Source organism: Perna viridis, chromosome 4 (assembly GCF_037379345.1).
Source record: "Perna viridis isolate PV_CMFRI_1.1 ecotype Kerala chromosome 4, ASM3737934v1, whole genome shotgun sequence".
Classification (NCBI taxonomy): domain Eukaryota; kingdom Metazoa; phylum Mollusca; class Bivalvia; order Mytilida; family Mytilidae; genus Perna; species Perna viridis.
Window position 1 is genome coordinate 9,593,362 of NC_142448.1, and position 20,958 is coordinate 9,614,319.

At 34.6% G+C, this 20,958-nt stretch overlaps 2 protein-coding genes across 3 annotated transcripts; one reads left to right on the top strand and one right to left on the bottom strand.

Annotated features, from left to right (window-relative positions):
- Window positions 1-5,046: 5,046 nt before the first annotated feature.
- LOC148618764 (uncharacterized) lies at window positions 5,047-6,921 on the top strand. The gene is made up of 4 exons (XM_088577955.1): window positions 5,047-5,203; window positions 5,435-5,614; window positions 6,177-6,269; window positions 6,574-6,921. The coding sequence occupies exons 1-4, from the start codon at window positions 5,134-5,136 to the stop codon at window positions 6,810-6,812; spliced, it is 582 nt and encodes a 193-aa protein (XP_088434081.1). The 5' UTR covers window positions 5,047-5,133; the 3' UTR covers window positions 6,813-6,921.
- A 175-nt stretch (window positions 6,922-7,096) lies between these two features.
- On the bottom strand, window positions 7,097-18,867 carry LOC148618765 (uncharacterized). 2 transcript variants are annotated; one of them, XM_088577953.1, is made up of 7 exons: window positions 18,749-18,865; window positions 16,462-16,549; window positions 14,455-14,568; window positions 13,804-13,920; window positions 11,443-11,562; window positions 9,495-9,611; window positions 7,097-7,285 (listed from the first exon to the last, which is right to left on the bottom strand). In XM_088577953.1, exons 1-7 carry the CDS (start codon window positions 18,818-18,820, stop codon window positions 7,158-7,160), a joined length of 756 nt encoding a protein of 251 aa, XP_088434079.1. In that variant the 5' UTR covers window positions 18,821-18,865; the 3' UTR covers window positions 7,097-7,157. The 2 variants fall into 2 exon arrangements, with proteins under 2 accessions (XP_088434079.1, XP_088434080.1); XM_088577954.1 differs by lacking the exon at window positions 11,443-11,562 and having other exon boundaries at window positions 18,749-18,867.
- Window positions 18,868-20,958: the final 2,091 nt, after the last annotated feature.

A 20,958-nucleotide genomic window follows, 5' to 3' on the forward strand; every position in this document is an offset into this window, starting at 1 on the left:
TTTCATTTCATGTTCATTTTATCATCCATTTCATGTTCATCGTCTGAATATAGCTGAAATATTGCTGCTCGGACGTTAAACCCCAACAAACAAACAAACTAAGACTAGTAGATTTAAGAAATGACATTAATGGGGAATAAAACATTTGGGCATACAAAAAGAAAGGATTAGATCAGTAGTTTTAGCTATAGAAGAAATTGTCCCGAGCATTTGAAAACGTGTACATATGCTTAACATATGGAAATTGATGTTTCTAATGTTTCTAATGTATCATGTATAATTGAAGGTTCCCAAATTGCATTATTTATATATATCCGGTAAAATATTTCGACTTCGATCCACACCATTTTATATTTATCCAAAAAATGAGGAATTTCCTAATGCGGATATCTCCAAAGGTTGACTCATTATGTAGGTGGTCTAAGAAAACAGTTGATGTTTTTCTTAATAAGTTTCTGTTTATCTGTTTCTTTGGGCGGAACCCCTTTCTATCAAATTCATTTTCTATACCTTGTGATAAACTGGAACCACACATATATTGTCTATCCCTGACTTTTTATGAGCAACTCGGCGGGTGTTTCTAGAAAAGCAGAGGACGCTCCCAGTTTTTAGTGGAGTCCGAGTTGCTCATTTACTTCTGTTTCTTTGTATGTATGATTTTAGTTACATCATATTCTTTGTTGTGTGTGTCTGTTTTTCATGTCTGGTCTTTGTCCCTAAATTACATTCTTTTGATTACTGCTATAACTATGGTTCCCTTGATGATTGTTTCAGATCTGTGCTGAAATTGTTGTTTTGTTGATTAACTTGACGCTACATTTAGCAAACGGCATTTTGCTTTACAATTAGTCTCAAAGGGAACATCAACTGAACTCGCACAACCAATCTAACCATTAGTAATATTGGCAACATTGAATTATTCATGTCTATAATTTTAACACACACCCAAGCAGTATTCAAACCTACATCTTTATTACTTGTGTTTGTATGTCTTCACACACACCCAAGCCTCCCCGACGTCCCCTACTTTAATTTATTTCATTTGATACAAAGCTGTAAAAAACCCACAAGGTTACAACAAAAAAACTATCCTAAGATGATATATGATTGATTGATTGTTGGGGTTTAACGTCTGAGCAGCAATATGTCAGCTATATTCAGACGTTGAACATGAAATGATGACGAAATGAAAAAAGGGATGGGACACAAGGATAAAAGGGTCGAACAATTTTGATTACCACTAGAAATAGAGAGGGATGGGTAAGGTCGGGCAATTTAGCCTCCTGTGGAGGAGCGCAAAAGTTCCTACTCCTATCGAATACCACAGCAGTGTTCTTTAACATACAATGAACGTGACATCTTTCCCAACACGGTGCACCATTATGGCTTGCGGTCAGGTTTTTCCGTATTATAGCCTGACAACCCAAGCATGTAACACGCCAGGGGTACCCCATTCCATGACCTGGGGCACACATCACAGTTGCTCTGTGGGCAATTCGAAAACACTGGACCGCCAAGACGCCTTTTCTGACTAATTTGATTATTTGTGTCAGCAAAAAAAAATCGATTTGAAAGAGTAATCAAGGGAACCAAGGTTATAGCAGTAATCAAAAGAATGTAATCCAGGGACAAAGACCAGACATTGAAACAGGCATACACAACAAAGTACATGAAGTAACTAAAATCATACATACAAAGTAACAAAAGCAAATGAGCCCACCGAGTTGCTCATAAAAAAGTCAAGTCCGGAGTAGACAAACGAGGAAAGGAAAACTATGACCCGTTGAATAAATCAGTTTTCATGGTGCAGATGGATACACCATTACAATCTGCGAGTTCATGATGACGACCATAAAACTTCTGTAGTGATGACTTCAATCTTGTAGCAGAATAACCCTATTCCAGAGGCCTATTTGTTAGAGTTCTAGTGCGATACAAAAAGTCTGTGTAGTTTCGGCAAGCTCTGGCATAACGTATGAGTTGTGACATGAACACTCCATACGCAGGTGCTGAAGGAATATTGCCACAGATGAAAGGAAAGTTGATAATTCTGAATGAAAAGTTACCACGTTTGTCGTAGAATTTGGTCAATAGTTTTCCTTTATCATCGATTTCTAAGTGTAGGTCAAAATATGAGGCTGACTTCACAGTGTCTGTAGTATCCTTTATCTCAATTGCAAGTTCTTTTGGGGTAGATGCGATGTATAAAATCCCCGAAATTAGGACCGTTTAAATATAATACGTCATCTATATAGCGGAAACTGAGATTAAAGGATCTAGCCAAAGGATTATCAAGGGAACCAAGGTTAAAGCGGTAATCAAAAGAATGCAATCCAGGGACAAAGACCAGACATGGAAAACAGACATATACAACAAAGAACATAAAGTAACTAAAATCATACATACAAAGTAACAAAAGTAAATGAGCAACTCGGACTCCACTAAAAACTGGGAGCATGGACCAGGTGCACCGGTAGGGTAAGCGTCCTCTGCTTTTCTAGAAACACCCGCTGAGTTGCTCACAAAAAGTCAAGTCCGTGGTAGACAAACGAGGAAAGGAAAACTATGACCCGTTGAATAAATCAGTTTTCGTTGTGTAGATGTAACGATCCACGAGTTCATGATGACGACCATAAAACTTCTGTAGTGATGACTTCAATCTTGTAGCAACATAACCCTGTTCCAGAAGCCTATTTGTTAAGAGTTCTAGTGCGATACAAAAAGTCTGTGTTGTTTCGGCAAGCTCTGGCATATCGTATGAGTTGTGATATGAACACTCAATACGCAGATGCTGAAGGGATGTTGTCACAGATGAAAGGAAAGTTGACAATCCTGAATAAAAAGTAATCACGTTTGTCGTAAAATTTGGTCAATAGTTTTCCTTTATCATCGATTTCTATGTGCAGGTCATGATATGAGGCTGACTTCACAGTGTCTGTAGTATCCTTTATCTCAAGTTCTTTTGGGGTAGATGTAAAACTTATAATTACCAGTTGAAATTTGGGAGATATGATAATTATGTGTAATTAAGCATTTATACATAACAAATGTCATTAATGTAAAGGTAAACAAGTGTAATTTAAATGGGAAAGGTATCCGGAATGATTTAGTCCCCTATCTAGTAGGTTTTATCCTCATTTTCAGATGGCTGATTTTGAAAAAACGTAATATTGCTCAAACTGTAGGTACTAAAATTGCGAGAAAATGAATTGAAAAAGTTGTTATTATCTTTATGTATTTCACGTCTCCTTCATGCATGCTTCCTTTCTGGGGTAGTTTCAAAGTGAGTAATATTTTATAAAACATAGTATTTGGCTGCAGTTTTAGAAAAAACCCCTCTGATTTGTACTAAAAATCAGTAACTTTTGACAGTATATTACCATGGCTACTGATTTTCATGACAATATTCACAAATACATAATTGCTTGAATCTCCAAACATCAAAGATGTGGACGAATGTAGTTTAATTAAATAATCTCTTGAAATATTTGTTTTTACTGCTTCAAACTGCCTCTTTTCGAAATAAAGAGACTAAATTTTCAGAATTGACCTAACTGTATGTAGTCCTGTGCGGGTCCGGGTGTCAAAAGAATAGGCCCGCTGCAGCGCTCAGCTTGTCGTAAAAGGCGACTGAATAGTGCTCAGGACCCTGGCCGGGGGCTAGGGCGCTCTTCGCACAGAGCAAATGGGTTGTGTGCCCCAGGTCGTTGGTTGATTGATTGATTGTTGGGGTTAACGTCCGAGCAGCAATATTTCAGCTATATTCAGACGATGAACATGAAATGGATGATAAAATGAACATGAAATGATGATGAAATGAAAAATGGGATGGGACACAAGGATAATAAGGTCGACAAATGTTGATTGCCACTAGAAAAAGGGGATAGATGGGTAAGGTCGGGAAATTTAGCCTTCTATGGCGGAGAGCAAAGGTTCCTACTCCTATCGAATACCACAGCAAGGTTCTTTAACGTGCGAGGAACGTGGCATCTTTCCCAACACGGTGCACCACTATGGTTTGCGGTCAGGTTTTCCGTATTATAGCCTGACAACCCCAGCATGTAACATGCCAGGGGTACCCCATTCCACCACCTTGGGCACACATCCCAGTTGCTCTGTGGGCAGAGCGCCTAGCCCCCGGCTAGGTTTCTGAGCACTATTTAGTCGCCTTTTACGACAAGCTTAGCGCTGCTGCAGGCCTATTCTTTTGAAACCCGGACCTGCACAGGTCGCCCCAGGTCTTGGAATGGGGTAACCCTGGCATGTTTCATACTGGGTCGACAAGCCATAATATGGAAAACCTGACCACAAACCATAGTGGTGCACCGTATTGGGGAAGATGCCACGTTCCTTGCACGTTAAAGAACCCTTCTGTGGTATTCGCTCGGAGTAGGAACCATAGGGCTCCGCCACAGGAGGCTAGATTGCCCGACCCTATCCACCTCTCCCAATTTCCAGTGGCAATCAAAATTTGTCTACCCCATTATCCTTGTGTTCCATCCCATTTTTCATTTAGTCATCATTTCATGTTCATTGTACCATCCATTTCACGTCTGAATATAACTGAGGTGTTGCTGCTCGGGCGTTAAACCCCAACAATCAATCAATCAATCTAAGTGTATAATACAATCTTTGTCAATTGATCAATCTAAACACATATTAAACATGTAACGCGTGTCTACATTGCCCCCCTCCAAAAAAAAATGAACAAATAAAAAAAAATAAAAAATAAAAAAAACCAGTGTTCAACGCGCCGCGATCGGATCGTGTTACACTCGGCGATGCTTTTTATTTCAAATTCTCATATTTAGCATACACTTAGGTATGTTAAAATTATTATATTTTCATGTTCCTTATTCAATTGTTGCTATATCATTATCATGTGCCTAAACAAAACGTACTTACTAAATATAGTCTATATTCTTCCGTTAATGAAATACATCAACTTTATTGTTTCGCCTGTTGTTATCTCCGAGGAGGAAGGAACTCTATTGTCAACTTATTATGTTAAGTAGATAATAATTAAACAACAAAGTTTTCTGAAAATTTATTTTCTCCTAATTTTATTTATAACTAGTATAAAAGGAAACCGATTGCATGAATTTTTATCTAGTTGGAGGTGGCTAACATAAGATGAAGATCATTCCATTATTCGTATTAACTGTTTTTCTCCTGCAAGGATGTCTGGGTTTTACCGAGTTGCGTAAGTACCATGTACACATATAGTATATTTTATTTTGTACTATATAAAGCATTAATGATACAATTTTCATAGAATTTTACAGCTATGAATTGGACGACAGAAAGAGATCACCGAAAGAATAATTTTCATATTAATCGAATGACCATGAATGTATTGGTAAGACATGAAGTTGATTGTGTAAACGTTCTTATATGAATGAATAAATAAATCCCTGATATTATTTTTTTACAGTTGATAAAGAAACAAATTTAGGTTTTGAGCCAGACAACTTGCTTGAAGAATTTGCTGTTGACGATATTAAAAATGATGAAACACGCCTTCAAGGTGGCAGCTGTCAGTGCCAACAGTCCTCGTGCAGTTGTTGCAAAAAAATTGACATCAAGAAGGGTATTATTCATATAAAGAAAACCGGTAAGTATTTCAATCACTCATTATCAAGTTCATTGGTAAATAATTTTCGTTAGCATCAAATATGTTGTGATAGGCTAGTTGACGCTGAAGTAAATTTATTCATGATTTTTTTTTTACGTTTTACGTTATGTTGAAACTGTTACTCACTTTGCAATGGAATCCTTTCGTACTGCCGATATTCGGGACAAATTTTGGACTGCTGTTTTGAACACTTTCGGTGTTCATACTTACCTCTTTCGGCACAGTTTAAACTCCAACGAAAGACTATTACAAATATTGTTAGGAAACTCAACTGACCTTAAGGGACAATGAAATATGTAACTTTATAAACATTGCTGCCAAACTCTTGCGAGACACTGCTAAAATATACTTCTGTTGCTGTGAACATACGGATAAAGAATAATTACTTTGTCAATTGTTGAAGTGAACTATCAGTGTAACGTTTGATTTTGATACAAAAGCCTGTATATATGTTATTTATGTTCCAGACTGAAACGTTCAGATTTAAAATCAGATATATATATATAGTCTGATATTGAACACTATTTATACTTTTTACCAGTGTGTGCCAAGCTGGTTTATAAACAGTCAACGGTCGGTGTTGACCTTCAAGTGACAATTGACGGCAAGGTCATCGCTCATAAAGAGATCAACGGTAATCTGAAGTTATTTTCAGTTAAATCAATTCGGTTAATATAATTTGATGTCGAGTTATGATATTTCAATTGTAATTAACACATTTCAATTTATATTTTTTAAAATTCATGTCATGAAACTGAAATGATCAATTATTGCATGACGCTTGAAATTCACCTTAACGTTATTTGAAGAGATATGATAATTCTTCCAATTAATATGTATCATATATTTTCAACAAATGTAAATAATTTTATCGATCTTAATTCCGATAGCTAATAAATTAAAACATTTTTTTAAATAGCTTTTTTTTCCGTTCACAGCAGGAACCCCAGCTCCTATTTGTGGTGATATCAAACTTCCTGGCGTTGGCAAAGAGAAGGCTTGTATCAAGCTGGAAAACTTCCACATCGATAACAAAGGCGTGTCTGGGTGTATCAAAGCCACAGCTGATGGGAAGATCAGCATTAATGTTGATATAGGATGCTTTAAGATTCCACAGAGCATGTCAAAAATAAGAACCAAGATCATAATCGAACGTGAGCTGGAAGTCTCAAAATAAAGGACAAAATAAAAAAAACTTGTAAGAAAGATCCTTTTTTTCTAATGCTTGTTGTCATACTTGCAACAAAGATTTATTTAATTATTAAAATAAAAACAAATCAATCAAGTATTGAAACATTATTAGAATAACTCTTTCAGATTTTTAAAGAATTTTCCTCAATTTTTAGACAGTAATAGAGAAGTGAACATTGCCCTACAATATAATGAACACGTTATGAATTTTTGGGTTTTGTAATATTCGGCCTAATGGTATATTACCCGTGCAAGAATAAACACACAAAATAATAACAACATTTTAGTATGGAACAATGATGAACTACACTCATCATCAAGAACGTAATAGCTACACATCACAGTTATCTTCATCCGAGTTGTCCATACAATCCCGATCGCCATCGCATTTCCATGCCCGGATTATACACTGTCCATCAGAACATTGAAACTCACTTTCCCGACACGCAGGTTCAGCACCTGCATGGTGAAATTAGATTATGTGTCATTGAGGTTTATCAGTTTATGTCTCTTATTTGTAACAATAATGTCAAAATAAAATCAAAGAAAACAAAAACAAAACACAAAACGTTGATTAAAGCAATATATACATATTCATAGAAAGTTAGCACAATACATATTAAATATTAAACGTAGCTATTGTGGTCGGGATTACCTTCCTCCTATCTGACCTAAAATCATCTGTTTTACCGGTGCACCTGATCCTTGCTCCCAGTTTTAGTGGAATCCGAATTGCTCATTTGCTTTTGTTACTTGGTATGTATGATTTTAGTTACTCTATGTTCTTTTTTGTGTATGTCTGTTTTCAATGTCTAGTCTTTGTCCCTGAATTACATTCTTTTGATTACCGCTGTTACCTTGGTTCCTTTGATTACTCTTTCACAAATTTGACCAACTTACATTTCGTGGAATGCTTGAAGTGTTGTTTTTGTCCATATTTTACATTTAGATATACAGTTTGTTTTTTGATATCCCCGTCAACTACTATGTAATAGTAAAAACAAGGCAAAACGGGAACAATCTGAAATATTCATATCAAAAACCCACCAATCTCACACTAGAACTTGACTAATATCATTAATAATATTATTTGAAATTACCGTTAATGATAGTTTGAATCAATACAAATGTTAGAAATTTTATTTATCAGAAAATCAGAAAATAAAGGTTTTTGATAGGATATCTACCATTGAATTTTGCATTTGACATTCTTTTCTAAAATATAAATAACTCATTGTTATCTCCCCTGGCCAAAGGCCATGTGAACATTTGCAATTACTTGTCGTCCGTCGTCGTCGTTTACAAATTTTCAAAACCCTTCTCCTAAGAAACGACTGAACCAATAAGCACAAAATTGACTATAAATATTATTTGGATTATTCTTCATTGAGCCTAAGTGAGGATTTTTGCACCGTCAAAGATATGGCCACCGTTACTTCAAATAGAACATGAGGGTCAGACAGAAGTTTGTGCATATATCTGTAACACCGTTAGGTTTATGCCAAATTATGACAGAGTAATAGTGTTTAGCATGAGGAGATATATCAGAAATCAAATTTACGTTTTAATCTGTAATGTCATGTTGGAGTTATTGTCTTTTTTGCAGTTTTTTGCTTTTTTTATTATTTTTTCTTTCAAAAATCTTCGTCCCTGACATTACTTGACCAATTGAAACCAAATATTGTCTGAAGGTGCCTTAGGATATACCTGCATACGACTGATGTGGGTATTTTTGATCCCCTCAGAAATATGGCCACCGTTACAAAAAGTAGAACATAGGGGTCAGACAAGCTTTGGCATACATCTCCAACCTCGTTAGGTTTAGCTCAATTATGACACAGTGAAAGTGTTGATGATGAGATCTATCAGAAGTCAAATTTTTGTTTTTATGTGTTAAGCCATGTTGGAGTTAATGCACTTTTTCAAATCTTCCCCTCTGAAACTACCAGACTACTTAGAACTAAACTTGGTATGAATATACCTTGGGATATTCTGCATAGATCTGACGTCGGGATCTTTGCTCATCGGAAAACATGATCACTGTTACCAGTAATAGAATAAAGGGGTCAGTCAGAAGTTTTTGATATATACCTTGAAAGATGAAAAATGACTTTTTTACAGTTTTCATCCATTATCTTGAAAAATATGGTAGATAGAAGTCTTCGTTGAGTCAAAGTTGTCAGAGAGTAATCAAGGGAACCAAGGTTATAGCGGTAATCAAAATAATGTAATCCAGGGACAAGGATCAGACATGGAAAACAGACATACACAACAAAGAACATAAAGTAACTAAAATCATACGTACAAAGTAACAAAAGTAAATGAGCAACTCGGACTCCACTAAAAACTGTGAGCATGGACCAGGTGCACCGGTAGGGTAAGCGTCCTCTGCTTTTCTAGAAACACCCGCCGAGTTGCTCATAAAAAGTCAAGTCCGGGGTAGACAAACGAGGAAAGACAACTCCTTGTTAGAGTTATTACCCTTGAAGGCAAACAATTAACAGGTAAGTGATTCAGGCTCCTTGGAGTCTGTTTTTTTTCAAATCATCAGGAATATCATGTCCTTATTTCTACATTCAGATTGTCAAGTTACAATGTCATGGTTGTTAGTTATTTTATAACCTGTTTTAACCTCAGCCTGATTCTAACAAAAATTGCCACTTCTTACCACAATTGTTTTCATCAGATCCATCACTGCAGTCTATATCTTTGTCACACACCCAATTTTTCACAATACAATACCCATTTCCGCATTTAAATTCATCTTCTCCACACGATCTTTCTACTGCAAATACGACAATTTGAAAAAAAGACAAATCAGGTTTTAAATACAGGTAATTATAAGTGTCTTATGCTTTTTTTTAATTTACTAATATTTTAGCGCCTTCTTGTTATCGTAATTTCAGTACATCAAATTCGCATTTAATTAGCATAATTATATATTTATACTCCACGCAATGTTGCAGATCTGTGCCGTGTTTACCACCATAGCGCCATAGTTCTAGCATCATACAATATGTACCTCTTTAATATCATATACATATGTTCTTCGTGAGTTTGTTGCTTGTGTGAGAACGGGGCGTTTACATGAAATGATCGGTTAGCATTGAACATTTCCCAGTTTCCCATTCATCCGCAGTTACGAAAGAGTATGCAATCATATCACGGGATTTTAGCGGAAGTCATCCGATTTTAGAATATATCGCATTCTTGCAATTTTGGATGTTGAAAGTAAGCAAGAGGAGGTAAGCACCATTTTTGTTATATATGATACAAATGCCTGTGGACAGAGAATATTTGACGATTAGCGACTTTGAATCATCATTTGGCTAGATCCTTTAATCTCTGTTTCCGCTATATAGATGACGTATTATCTTTAAACAATCCTAATTTTGTGGATTTGATACATTGTATCTACCCCAAAAGAACTTGAGATAAAGGATACTACAGACAGTGTGAAATCAGTCTCATATCTTGACATACACTTCGAAATCGATGGTAAGGAAAACTATTGACCATATTATACGACAAAAGTGATGATTTTTCATTCAAAATTGTCAACCTTCCTTTCATCTGTGGCAACATCCCTTCAGCACCTGCGTATTGATTGTTCATATCACAACTCATACGCTATGCCAGAGCTTGCATGCACTACGCAGACTTTTGTATCGCGCTAGAACTCTAACAAATAGGATTATGTTGCTACAAGATTGAAGTCATCACTACAGAACTTTTATGGTCGTCATGATGAACTCGTGGATCATTATGGTGTATCCATCTACACCATGAAAACTGATTTATGCAAAGGGGCATGGTTGTCTTTTCCTCGTTTGTCTACCCTGGACTTGACTTTTTATGAGCAACTCGGCGGGTGTTTCTAGAAAAGCAGAGAACGCTTACCCTACCGGTGCACCAGGTCCATGCTCCCAGTTTTTAATGGAATCCGAGTTGCTCATTTGCTTTTTTTACTTTGTATGTATGATTTTAGTTACTTTAAGTTCTTTGTTGTGTATATCTGTTTCCATGTCTGATCCTCGTTCCTGGATTACATTCTTTTGATTACCGCTATAACCTTGGTTCCCTTGATTACCCTTTGAAGACCTCAGTTTTGGATTTAAATAAGTATGACTCTCAGGTCGTTATATATTCGATTTTTATTGTTGCTATGCATGTGCAAGACTGGAACACAATGTAGAATCATTTTCTAGGTCACGCATGAATCATGAATGTAATAACCATGTACATGAACACTGCTTTTTCTTCATGCTTGTGAAGCTACTAAGCAGCACATAAACCTAACCTACTCAGCATGCATCAGCGAGTTACATTAAAACTAAAGACTGAGTGTAAAGTCACGTCAATATAAAATTAATTAAGAAAATATGATCAACCACATGCCATCACAACACAAACAAAAACTCATTCAAATAATGTTTTTATCAACAACAAAACGTTTTATGACTTTATCGTGGTATCATGTTAAAATAACCACGAAGATTTCATAAGTTGAGGTGACCCTCCTATTTTTAGAGGCTATATTGGATTTGTATTGTTTACTAGCAAAGAGAAATTGCACCGGTTGTCAACTTAAAGTTCTTTTGTTCTTTTATACCCACCACAGTTTATTTCATCAGACCCGTCATGACAGTCCTTTTGTTTGTCACACACCCAATTTTTACTAATGCACCCCCTATCAGCGCACTCAAATTGCTCCCTTGAACATTCTTCATTGTCTTCTACAAATAAGGCAATATTCAAAAGAAATCATTTGAGAAGGTAAGGTTGCATAACATTTCATTAATATCAAATACTATTAAAATAGTCTAAATGTTACATTGACTATAATTTGTTACAATTCCCATTAAAATCATCTCTCAAATATAGTAGTCTTAGTACTAGATGTCGAAAGTTTGAAAGACTATGCACGTTGACTATTATATTCCGGAATTAAAACAATTTGTGACACCAGTACATTTGTACGACAATCCTAATTTGAAAGAAGAATGATTTTCCTAAAAATGGTACAGCCGTATTTCGATGCATTACATTTCGTTATTTGAAAACTTTAAATCTCTGCTATCCTACTATAAAACTGTCCGGAATTTAGTTTCCATTCGGTATATGATCCGACTCAGCAATGCATCGTTTTCATACATTTCTCAATTAATATTTCTTTATTGTAACGCTGCTTTTGATTGACAGAAAAGGGGCGTGATTTACTCCCGATATAAAACCGGGAACTAGTAAACTGATGATTGATACAAATGCAAAATCTATAAAGTAAGAAAACGAAACTCCACGAAAACTAACGAAATCGGTATGCATAAAAAAGGAAAAATAGAAAGAATATAACTGAAAACAATTTGAATTTTTGTGAAAAAAAAATTCGCAATGTGTTGAATATAGCAAAGAGAAAGTGGAGATTTTGTTTGGTTACAGTAAAATATCCCGGACTTAGCCAAACTAAGTCACGAAATTTTAACTTTGTGAACGGCGGATTGATATATATGTTTTGACATTTTGGCGGGAGAAAGTCTAAGAGTGAAATTACTGAAATTTTTTCAGTGTGAATTTTCGAAATTTTGTATGCAGTGAGCATTCGATAAATCTCTGCTATTTATAGATTAATGAATGTTCATATTCTGAAGTAAACGCAGAAGTGATTCATACAAGTGACATTATTCGCCACTCCTGGAAGATTGGAAAAATGAATACATCACAATACGTACATCCTTGTGCTAATTCAACAAAACGAAAGGAAAAAAAACGTGCAATGTGTTAAAGTTCGAGACATTGTTTGAAAAGAAAATGATTCTGTATGAACATGTTGGAAACTGCCTAAAATACAAAGAAATCGGTAAATTATGAATGATCAGCTACTTAAAACACGTAACAAAACTACTCGATTTCGAAATTGTAACAGTTAGAAATTTAGTGTAACTATTATATACGTCCAATTTTTGTAACGTCAGATTATGTGTACCTTAACCTCAGTAGAAATAGAAAGAGGAATCAAAGCATACAAGGTTTTAGCGGTAATTAAAAGAATGTAATCCAGGGACAAAGACCAGACATGGAAAACAGACATACACAACAAAGAACATAAAGTAACTAAAATCATACATACAAAGTAACAAAAGCAAATGAGCAACTCGGACTCCACTAAAAACTGGAATTCTAGCGCGATACATAAAAGTCTGCGTAGTCTCCGCAAGCACTGGCATAAGAAACGAACGAACGTCTCCATATATACTGACATTAAGGATTCAGCCTCGTATTTTGACATACACTTCAAGATCTCGGAAAAAGAAAAACTAATACAAAACAATTCCGCATTGTTAACTTCCCTTTTAATTGTGGCAACATCCCGTCAGCATCTGCGTATGGAGTATTCATATGACTCACGCATTATGCGAGAGCTTGCCATAACTACACTACACGACACATGAGTGAATTCACATCACAACTTATTGTCCTCATCATGAACTCATGGATGTTTACGGTGTATCCATCTGTACCACGAAAACCTATTTTTCCACTGTGTAATATTTTTCCTTTCCCCTTCCGTAAACCCCGTTGACATTGTGTAAGCAACTCGATTGAATGTTATTAGAAAAACAGGGGACGTCTGCCCAACCTGTGCACCTAGTCCATGCTCCAACCTTTAGTGGAGTCCGAGTTGCTCATTGAATATTTGTTTCTTTGAACGTGTTGTGTTTGGTTACTTCTTGTTATTTTAATGTGTGTCTATTTTCCCTGTCTGGTCGTTGTCCTTTGTAACTTTTTTTTAATTTCCGCTAGAACTTGGTTCCTTTCATTTCATTTCAATACATTTACATGAGCAAAAATAAAAAGATACACTAACAAATTAGGAAATGTGGTCGGCATTCGTTAATACTTTAAAAGGTGAATGAATATTTTATTTTTGCATCGAAAGGATTCTGTTATGTTCATTACAGTGTACGTTAAACATTTACCACAGTTTAATTCATCAGACCCATCAATGCAGTCTTTATCCTTGTCACATAACCAAGTATTAGGAATACATTGCCCATTCCCACATCTAAACTGTTTTTCTGTACACTTCTTTTCTTCTGCAAGTATAGCAGAACTCAAAACAAAATAATTTGAGTGAGAACAGATAATTTCGTAATACATGTTTTGTTATTCTGATAGACCTCGCTTGTTGCGAATAAGAATCATTGATATTATAGATTTACATTCCATATCTAATAAGAGAACATATTAACATTTACCATGTACCAATCTCTCTTCATTGAATTGATCAAATACACACAAGAAAAGTTTATATTTCATACATGTCATTTTTTCAGGGTTGAGTCAAAGCGCGCGCAAAATGTTTTGATTTTTTTCCAACCAATTGATCTTACTGTTATGCAAATTGCTGTTTTAAAATGCAAATGGTTGTTTTTCATGGTTGCTGAAAAATGAAATGATCAGCATCTGTTTTTGCCATTTTGAATTCCCCAATTATAAATTAAAGAACCGGACTGTCTCGAAGATATCTGTTAAGAAATATCAAAACTTATTATTTTTTCATTACTGTAGACATGATATGATTGTTCAAAATGTGTCGATCTACTGAAGTATTTTCTTTCATAATTTACCACAGTTAAGTTCATCGGATCCATCACTACAGTCTTTTTCCATGTCACACACCCAACCTTTAACAATACAAGTCCCAATGGCACACTGGAATTGATTCACTGCACATGTACTTTCTAATATAAATATAGCATAGATCAATTGTTAGCAATCTGAGTAGACTTTTTATGTAATTTATACTTTTGAATGTTACAGTTTTATGTCCTTTCAAACGTTTAAGTTTTATGACCATTTCTGAATAACTTTCATTATACATTACTTCCCAAAAATCATTTAAATGCCAAAGTAATGTTCTAAAGTATTAACAAGTAGCAGAAACAATTGAAGAATTAAGACACTATGGGTCTAACATTTATTTTTACTATTTGTATTTTGTTAGCATTTAAACTACAACAAGAAAGTATTTTACACATATTTTCATACACACCAATGATACACTGAGATAGTAAATTTACATACATAATTATTTGGGGTGTGGGTGGGGGTAGCCTTCGCACTTACAAACGGTTAAAGGTTTTTTTTGTGTATGAGCGTCGGACATAATAATAAACATTAGCCTTCTATAGTATACCTTAAATTTTTAGATATCTTTAACTGTTGTTGTTTTTCTAAAACTATGTTCAATTTCCAACCTAAAGACAAAATATTTCTGTCTTCCTGCTTTCCTGTGAATTTATTGTTCCAATTTACATATAGATATCCTATAACAGTATTAATTCAAGTATCTTAATTTTTGCAAAAAAACAGAGAAGTTTTGATAAAAAAATAATTTAGTTACTTTTTTAAACATGAAAGGTGGTCTGTATTGATAAGACAAATGCATTAACTATTCTGTGAATACCAAATTGTTTCCAAGTCTCAATTTGTTTGGCCCATAATCACAAAAAGTCAAGTTCAGACCCCCCCCCCCATTTTTAGCCTTAACACAAGGGATCCTCTTAATAATCTAAAATCTGCTTACTGATACAGCCAAAGTTGACGTTCTTGTGTACACAAGGGTAAAAATGTACCATATTTATAATTATAATAATAATCTTAGTTCCCAAAAATGCTGATTTTCAGTCAAATTTGGTACTCTTGGCATGTATAAATGTACTTTGTAGTTGCTAAAGGAGAAATATCTCACAGACACAGATAGATATTTTGCAAGATCAGTAATATATATATAAAACATCAAAGTTTCTACTTACTTCAAACACTATTGAAGAAAATTCAATTTTTTTGTATGTCATTACCACCAATTTTTTTTATAAGTCGCATTAGAATTTAAGTGGAAGTACCATTAGAAATGGTCATTTATGAGATAGAAAATGTTTTATTGGACAGTTTTTACTTTTAATCAACCAATGGCTGTAGCAGTTAAAGTAGAATATGTGAAAATACAAAAAAAAATTCAGTTTTTATATATCATGTGTCAAAAAATCAAAACTGTTTATAATTCAGCAATTCAAGTCACCCTATTTATTATATAGTTGTGAAGAGAAAACTTTTAATAACATTTGCAATCCATTGGTCATCTTTTAATCTATAAAACATTGCTAATTTCCAAATTTAGTAAAAATATGCCATAAAAATCCTTGTATTACTTTATTTCATTTAAAGTTGCTCCATTTAGTATAAAATATAAAATATTGTTGTTTGAAAGCTTCTACAAATCTCACTTTCCACTGAAACTGTGGTTATCAGGTTTCCGTCTTGTATTCTTTGCCTCAGGGGATTCTATAGTATACCTTAAATTTTCATGATTTCAAAAAAAAATAGACAGGGAGTTTCAACTGAACTTTTGACCATGTTTTTCTATTAAGGAAATGTCATTTGCAAAGAAAGAAAAACAGGAAAAGGCAAAAAGAAAGCGCACTATATTTTTTAGCCTCCATGTTTTGACGTTCACTCGCTCAGGAACATGTAATACAAGACTGGTACCATTAGTACACATTTAGTCAATCAATTGAAGATCAGGTTTTTCACCGACAAATATTTGATTTCATCTTTATTTAAAATCAACTCACTTTTTTGTTTTTCTTTGCGATAATCAGGTCTTGCTAAACTGGTACTGATAATCAATGGAACTAGAAGTAGGTGAAACATACACATTTTCTAAAAATATAAATATTGCATGTGGATCAAAATGTAAAATGCTCTATACTCTAAGTTGAGTGCCTAGTAAAGGAAATATTCACGAATTATATTTACATCAACGCAAGACATTCAAGCAAATCGAATAAAACAACGTTGTAGTTTGATATACTGTAAACGTGTTAATTTTCGCTCATTCTGTCAAGTATATTCGCGGTAAATCAACTTCGCGGCTATTATATTTCGCGTTTTCCAAAGACCCCGATGTAGCAAAAACATTGTCTGCTATACATGACAAATATGTTGTCGTACCAGCAGACAAAGCCCAAAACAACATTGTTTTTGTCTGCAAAACGTTTTATATCCAATGTTTATTATCAGAGGTAGACGTAGAAAATAATAACAGTGATAAGACCTATACTGCTACCACTCTCTCCAAAGTAGAGATTGTGGAAAACCATAAATCTCTGCTATCCTCTTTCGGTCTCTCTACCAAGGACGATGATTGTGATTTACCGTCTATGTACTGGATTCCTAAACTTCACAAGAATCCATACAAACAACGTTTTATAGCTGGATCTTCAAAATGTACCACCAAATCTCTTTCAAAACTTTTAACTTCTATACTCACAACTGTCAAAGAGGGTTTGCAGTCCTACCACAACACGTGTTACTCCCGTAGTGGTATTAATTCAATGTGGATCCTCAAAAAAATTCGAAAGATCTTTTGGAGACAATCAGTTTAAGACTATTATCTGAATATAATAGCATTAAAACCTATGATTTTTCGACACTGTATACTCCTATTCCCCATACTCAGTTAAAATCCCGACTTGAAAACATTATACATCGTTGTTTTTCCAAAAAAGATGGCACACCTAGATAAAAATATATAGTTCTTGGTAGAGATTCCTCATACTTTGTAAGAAATAATTCCAAATCATCTTCCAAATATACAGAGGAAGATGTTTACAAAATGCTGGAATTTTTAATCGACAGCATATTTGTCCAGTGTGGTGGACGTGTTTTTCAACAAACGGTCGGCATTCCAATGGGAATGGGAACAAATTGTGCTCCTTTACTTGCTGACCTATTCCTTCACCCTTATGAGGCTGCCTTTATAGCTGATCTGATCAGAAAGAAAATCGTTTGGCTAGATCCTTTAATCTCAGTTTCCTCTATAAAGATGACGTATTATCTTTAAACAATCCTAATTTTGGATATTTGATACATCGCATCTACCCAAAAGAACTTGAGATAAAGGATACTACAGACACTGTGAAGTCAGCCTCATATTTTGACCTACACTTAGAAATCGATGGTAAAGGAAAACTATTGACCAAACTTTACGACAAACGTGATGACTTTTCATTCAGAATTATCAACTTTCCTTTCATCTGTGGCAACATCCCTTCGGCTCCTGCGTATGGAGTGTTCATATCACAACTCAAACGTTATGCCAGAGCTTGCCGAAACTACACAGAATTTTTGTATCGCGCTAGAACTCTCACAAATAGACTTCTGGAACAGGGTTATGTTGCTACAAGATTGAAGTCATCACTACAGAAGTTTTATGGTCGTCATCATGAACTCGTGGATCGTTATGGTGTATCAACAGCATCATGAAAACTGATTTATTCAAAGGGTCATAGTTTTCCTTTCCTCGTTTGTCTACCCCGGACTTGCCTTTTTATGAGCAACTCGGCGGGTGTTTGTAGAAAAGCAGAGGACGCTTACCCTACCGTGCACCTGGTCCATGCTCCAAATTGCTCATTTACTTTTGTTACTTTGTATGTATGATTTTAGTTATTTTATGTTCTTTGTTGTGTATGTCTGTTTTTCATGTCTGGTCTTTGTCCCTGGATTACATTCTTTTGATTACCCTATAATCTTGGTTCCCTTGATTACTCTTTCTCTACGAAAATTGCGACAATTAGTACACCGCAAAATTAATGCATTTACAGTAAATCCTTGGTAACAAAATTACCTTTAAATTTTAGAGTAAGTACTTTGCAAAACCAATCGAGAAAAATGATCTTCGTAAAAGGTGCGTGAATATTTTGCTCTTGTCATTAACATTGAACATATTGCCACCCTTAACTCGAAGATATTGTAGAAAGCAGTATTGTATTATTTTAGATGGATTAGAAAGCTATTTTTCTAATCATCAACAAACACATGTATTCAGAAGTAGCTAAAATATTCAGATTTAAGGCTTACCGTTTGATAGGAGAATGCCATCGACTGACCAAAACAGTAATGATTGTTCTCTTTACAGTTTGATGACGCCATTTAATACTGCTTACGATTGACATTTAAGTCAATCATTTAAATATTATTATATGAACAATGGTCGATTCGTAAATTGTTTCAAGTTTTTTTTATAACGTTCTGGATTTAATGATGGTTGGCAGGATAATACGGCTATGAAAATGAAACATTTCCGTAATTAACTAAAATTACCCTTAATTTGTGTTTCCTAAAAAAATATTTTGAGGTTACTGAAAACGGTATTAACCACAGTTTGTCTTATGTTTCAAATCATTTGAGCTCTACGGTTATTACGTGTACTTTCTAAATTTCCCTTAAGGTTCCCCAATATACTACCGAAAAAAGTCATGTCCCGGAAGTAACAAACTTGACTGTCCTTACGGAGAAAATTCATCATTTTCTTTAATCAAACAAATACATAATATAGGTAAAGATTATGTTTCAGTAAAAATAAATTCATCTTTTTTGATAGTTTTCAAGACTTTTTCTATTTTTTTTTACTTATTTAAGAAGTGAATGCGGTGATTTTAAAAAACTTCGGGAAACCCGTGGATGTACGTACGTGTATCTCCGCTTTTCCACTGTTGCTGTTGTCAAGAACCTAACCCGCCTTGGAAAAATATATAACTCTGATTGTTTTATCCAAATCGAAGCATAGCTTTTCTAAGATAGGAAATGCAATCATTTTCTTGCTTGGAATATTCAGCTGTCGTCTGAATTTGTTGCTAGAGATGCTTTTAAGGGTTAAAAATGTGAAGTATTGCGAAAGCAATGGAAAAGGGGGTATGGGACTGGGATTTTAGAGAAACATCTTTTTTCCAGTCACTCATTCATTGAAGAAAGCTCCCCAATTGTTTAACAAGGCAGATTTTCAAATAAAAATATTGATTTCGCTTGCTGCTTAAATATAAATATTTATTTATTGCAATGTCCTTTATTATTTTATGAGTCTGGCACAGATGGCACATGTATTGTAAAGCCCACGGTGCTCGCTGATTTAGACATTGCCTACTCCATATTAAACTACTAGTCAACAAAACAAAAGATTCAAACTTAAAAATGTTCACTATATATTATTGCATCTTATGGCTTCTCTATAAGCATGTCACGAACGCATTTGTTAATCTTTTTTTTCAAAACTATTCCGGAAGTGACACGATAAAAACCCAGAATCGGTCACCAACTTTACCATGAATCAATAAAGGTTTTTAATTAATTGGTGTAAATATTCAGGCATCATTATAAAACAATATGCTTTATAAAAAGGGAATAATAATCCCTGATATAGCTACTATGGCTATTCCAAAATGAGCGTGCACAAACGGTAGGAATGGTTGGAGGTGAGATGACGAGTGCATATGTCGCAAATATGTTTCGTTTGGAAAGAATAATATAAAGACTTGTGACTGCTCTGACGCACACTATCCGCTAAAATGGAGATCCAGAAACATCATACGACATCATACGTCTTGAACTCATATGTACCCGCACATTGAATGCAGTAAATACGACCCGAATAATACTTGATAATCATAAACGGATAGTAAATGCATGCAAGACGCGAAAATCTCTCCATTTTTTTCCACAAACAGATTCGTTTTTGTTTTGTCCAGAAACTGTCTGAGACGTGAGACGTAAAAGGTTGAAGTAGAACGTTAAAACATAAATATTTTAATAATTTAATATTGTTCTACACAAGGCGGTTAAATGTAGTTTTCGAACAAAATTTTGTTTCGTTTCTTTTGTCGACCAGTTACATGAACCTAAAGACCCATTTGAGATATTTCCCCCTTTTGATATTTACGAATCATATAAAAAGGTTATAAAAGTGATGATCTGACTGATGAGCAGATTTTATGTTGAAAATGACCCCAATATGATATGATTATATTTTCGAAATTAATTTATCAAAGTAACTTTATTTAACATGTCATTATTGCAATTGCTGTAATTACAATGAAGTCACGCCGTGACTATATTAACTACATCTGCTGAAAAATATATGGAGTTCTACGAAGTGAATTTCAATTGCTGCAAATTTCATTCGACGGAATCAATCGTTTCCGTTTCGAATTGTCGATTACTGTGACATAATTATATTTAGAAAAACCTATTGGGGCAATCCACAATATGTCAATGCCTGAACTATATTAGTAGAT

What these genes read in the sequence shown, in the direction of transcription:
- LOC148618764 (XM_088577955.1), top strand. Translation starts at nt 5,134, where the DNA reads ATGAAGATCATTCCATTATTCGTATTAACTGTTTTTCTCCTGCAAGGA. An exon ending in TCTGGGTTTTACCGAGTTGC is followed by an intron (nt 5,204 to 5,434) that starts GTAAGTACCATG and finishes ATTTTTTTACAG; the next exon opens with TTGATAAAGAAACAAATTTA. An exon ending in TATTCATATAAAGAAAACCG is followed by an intron (nt 5,615 to 6,176) that starts GTAAGTATTTCA and finishes ACTTTTTACCAG; the next exon opens with TGTGTGCCAAGCTGGTTTAT.
- LOC148618765 (XM_088577953.1), bottom strand. Translation starts at nt 18,820, where the DNA reads ATGGCGTCATCAAACTGTAAAGAGAACAATCATTACTGTTTTGGTCAG. An exon ending in ATCCGATGAACTTAACTGTG is followed by an intron (nt 13,921 to 14,454) that starts GTAAATTATGAA and finishes CTATACTTGCAG; the next exon opens with AAGAAAAGAAGTGTACAGAA. An exon ending in GTCTGATGAAATAAACTGTG is followed by an intron (nt 9,612 to 11,442) that starts GTGGGTATAAAA and finishes TCGTATTTGCAG; the next exon opens with TAGAAAGATCGTGTGGAGAA.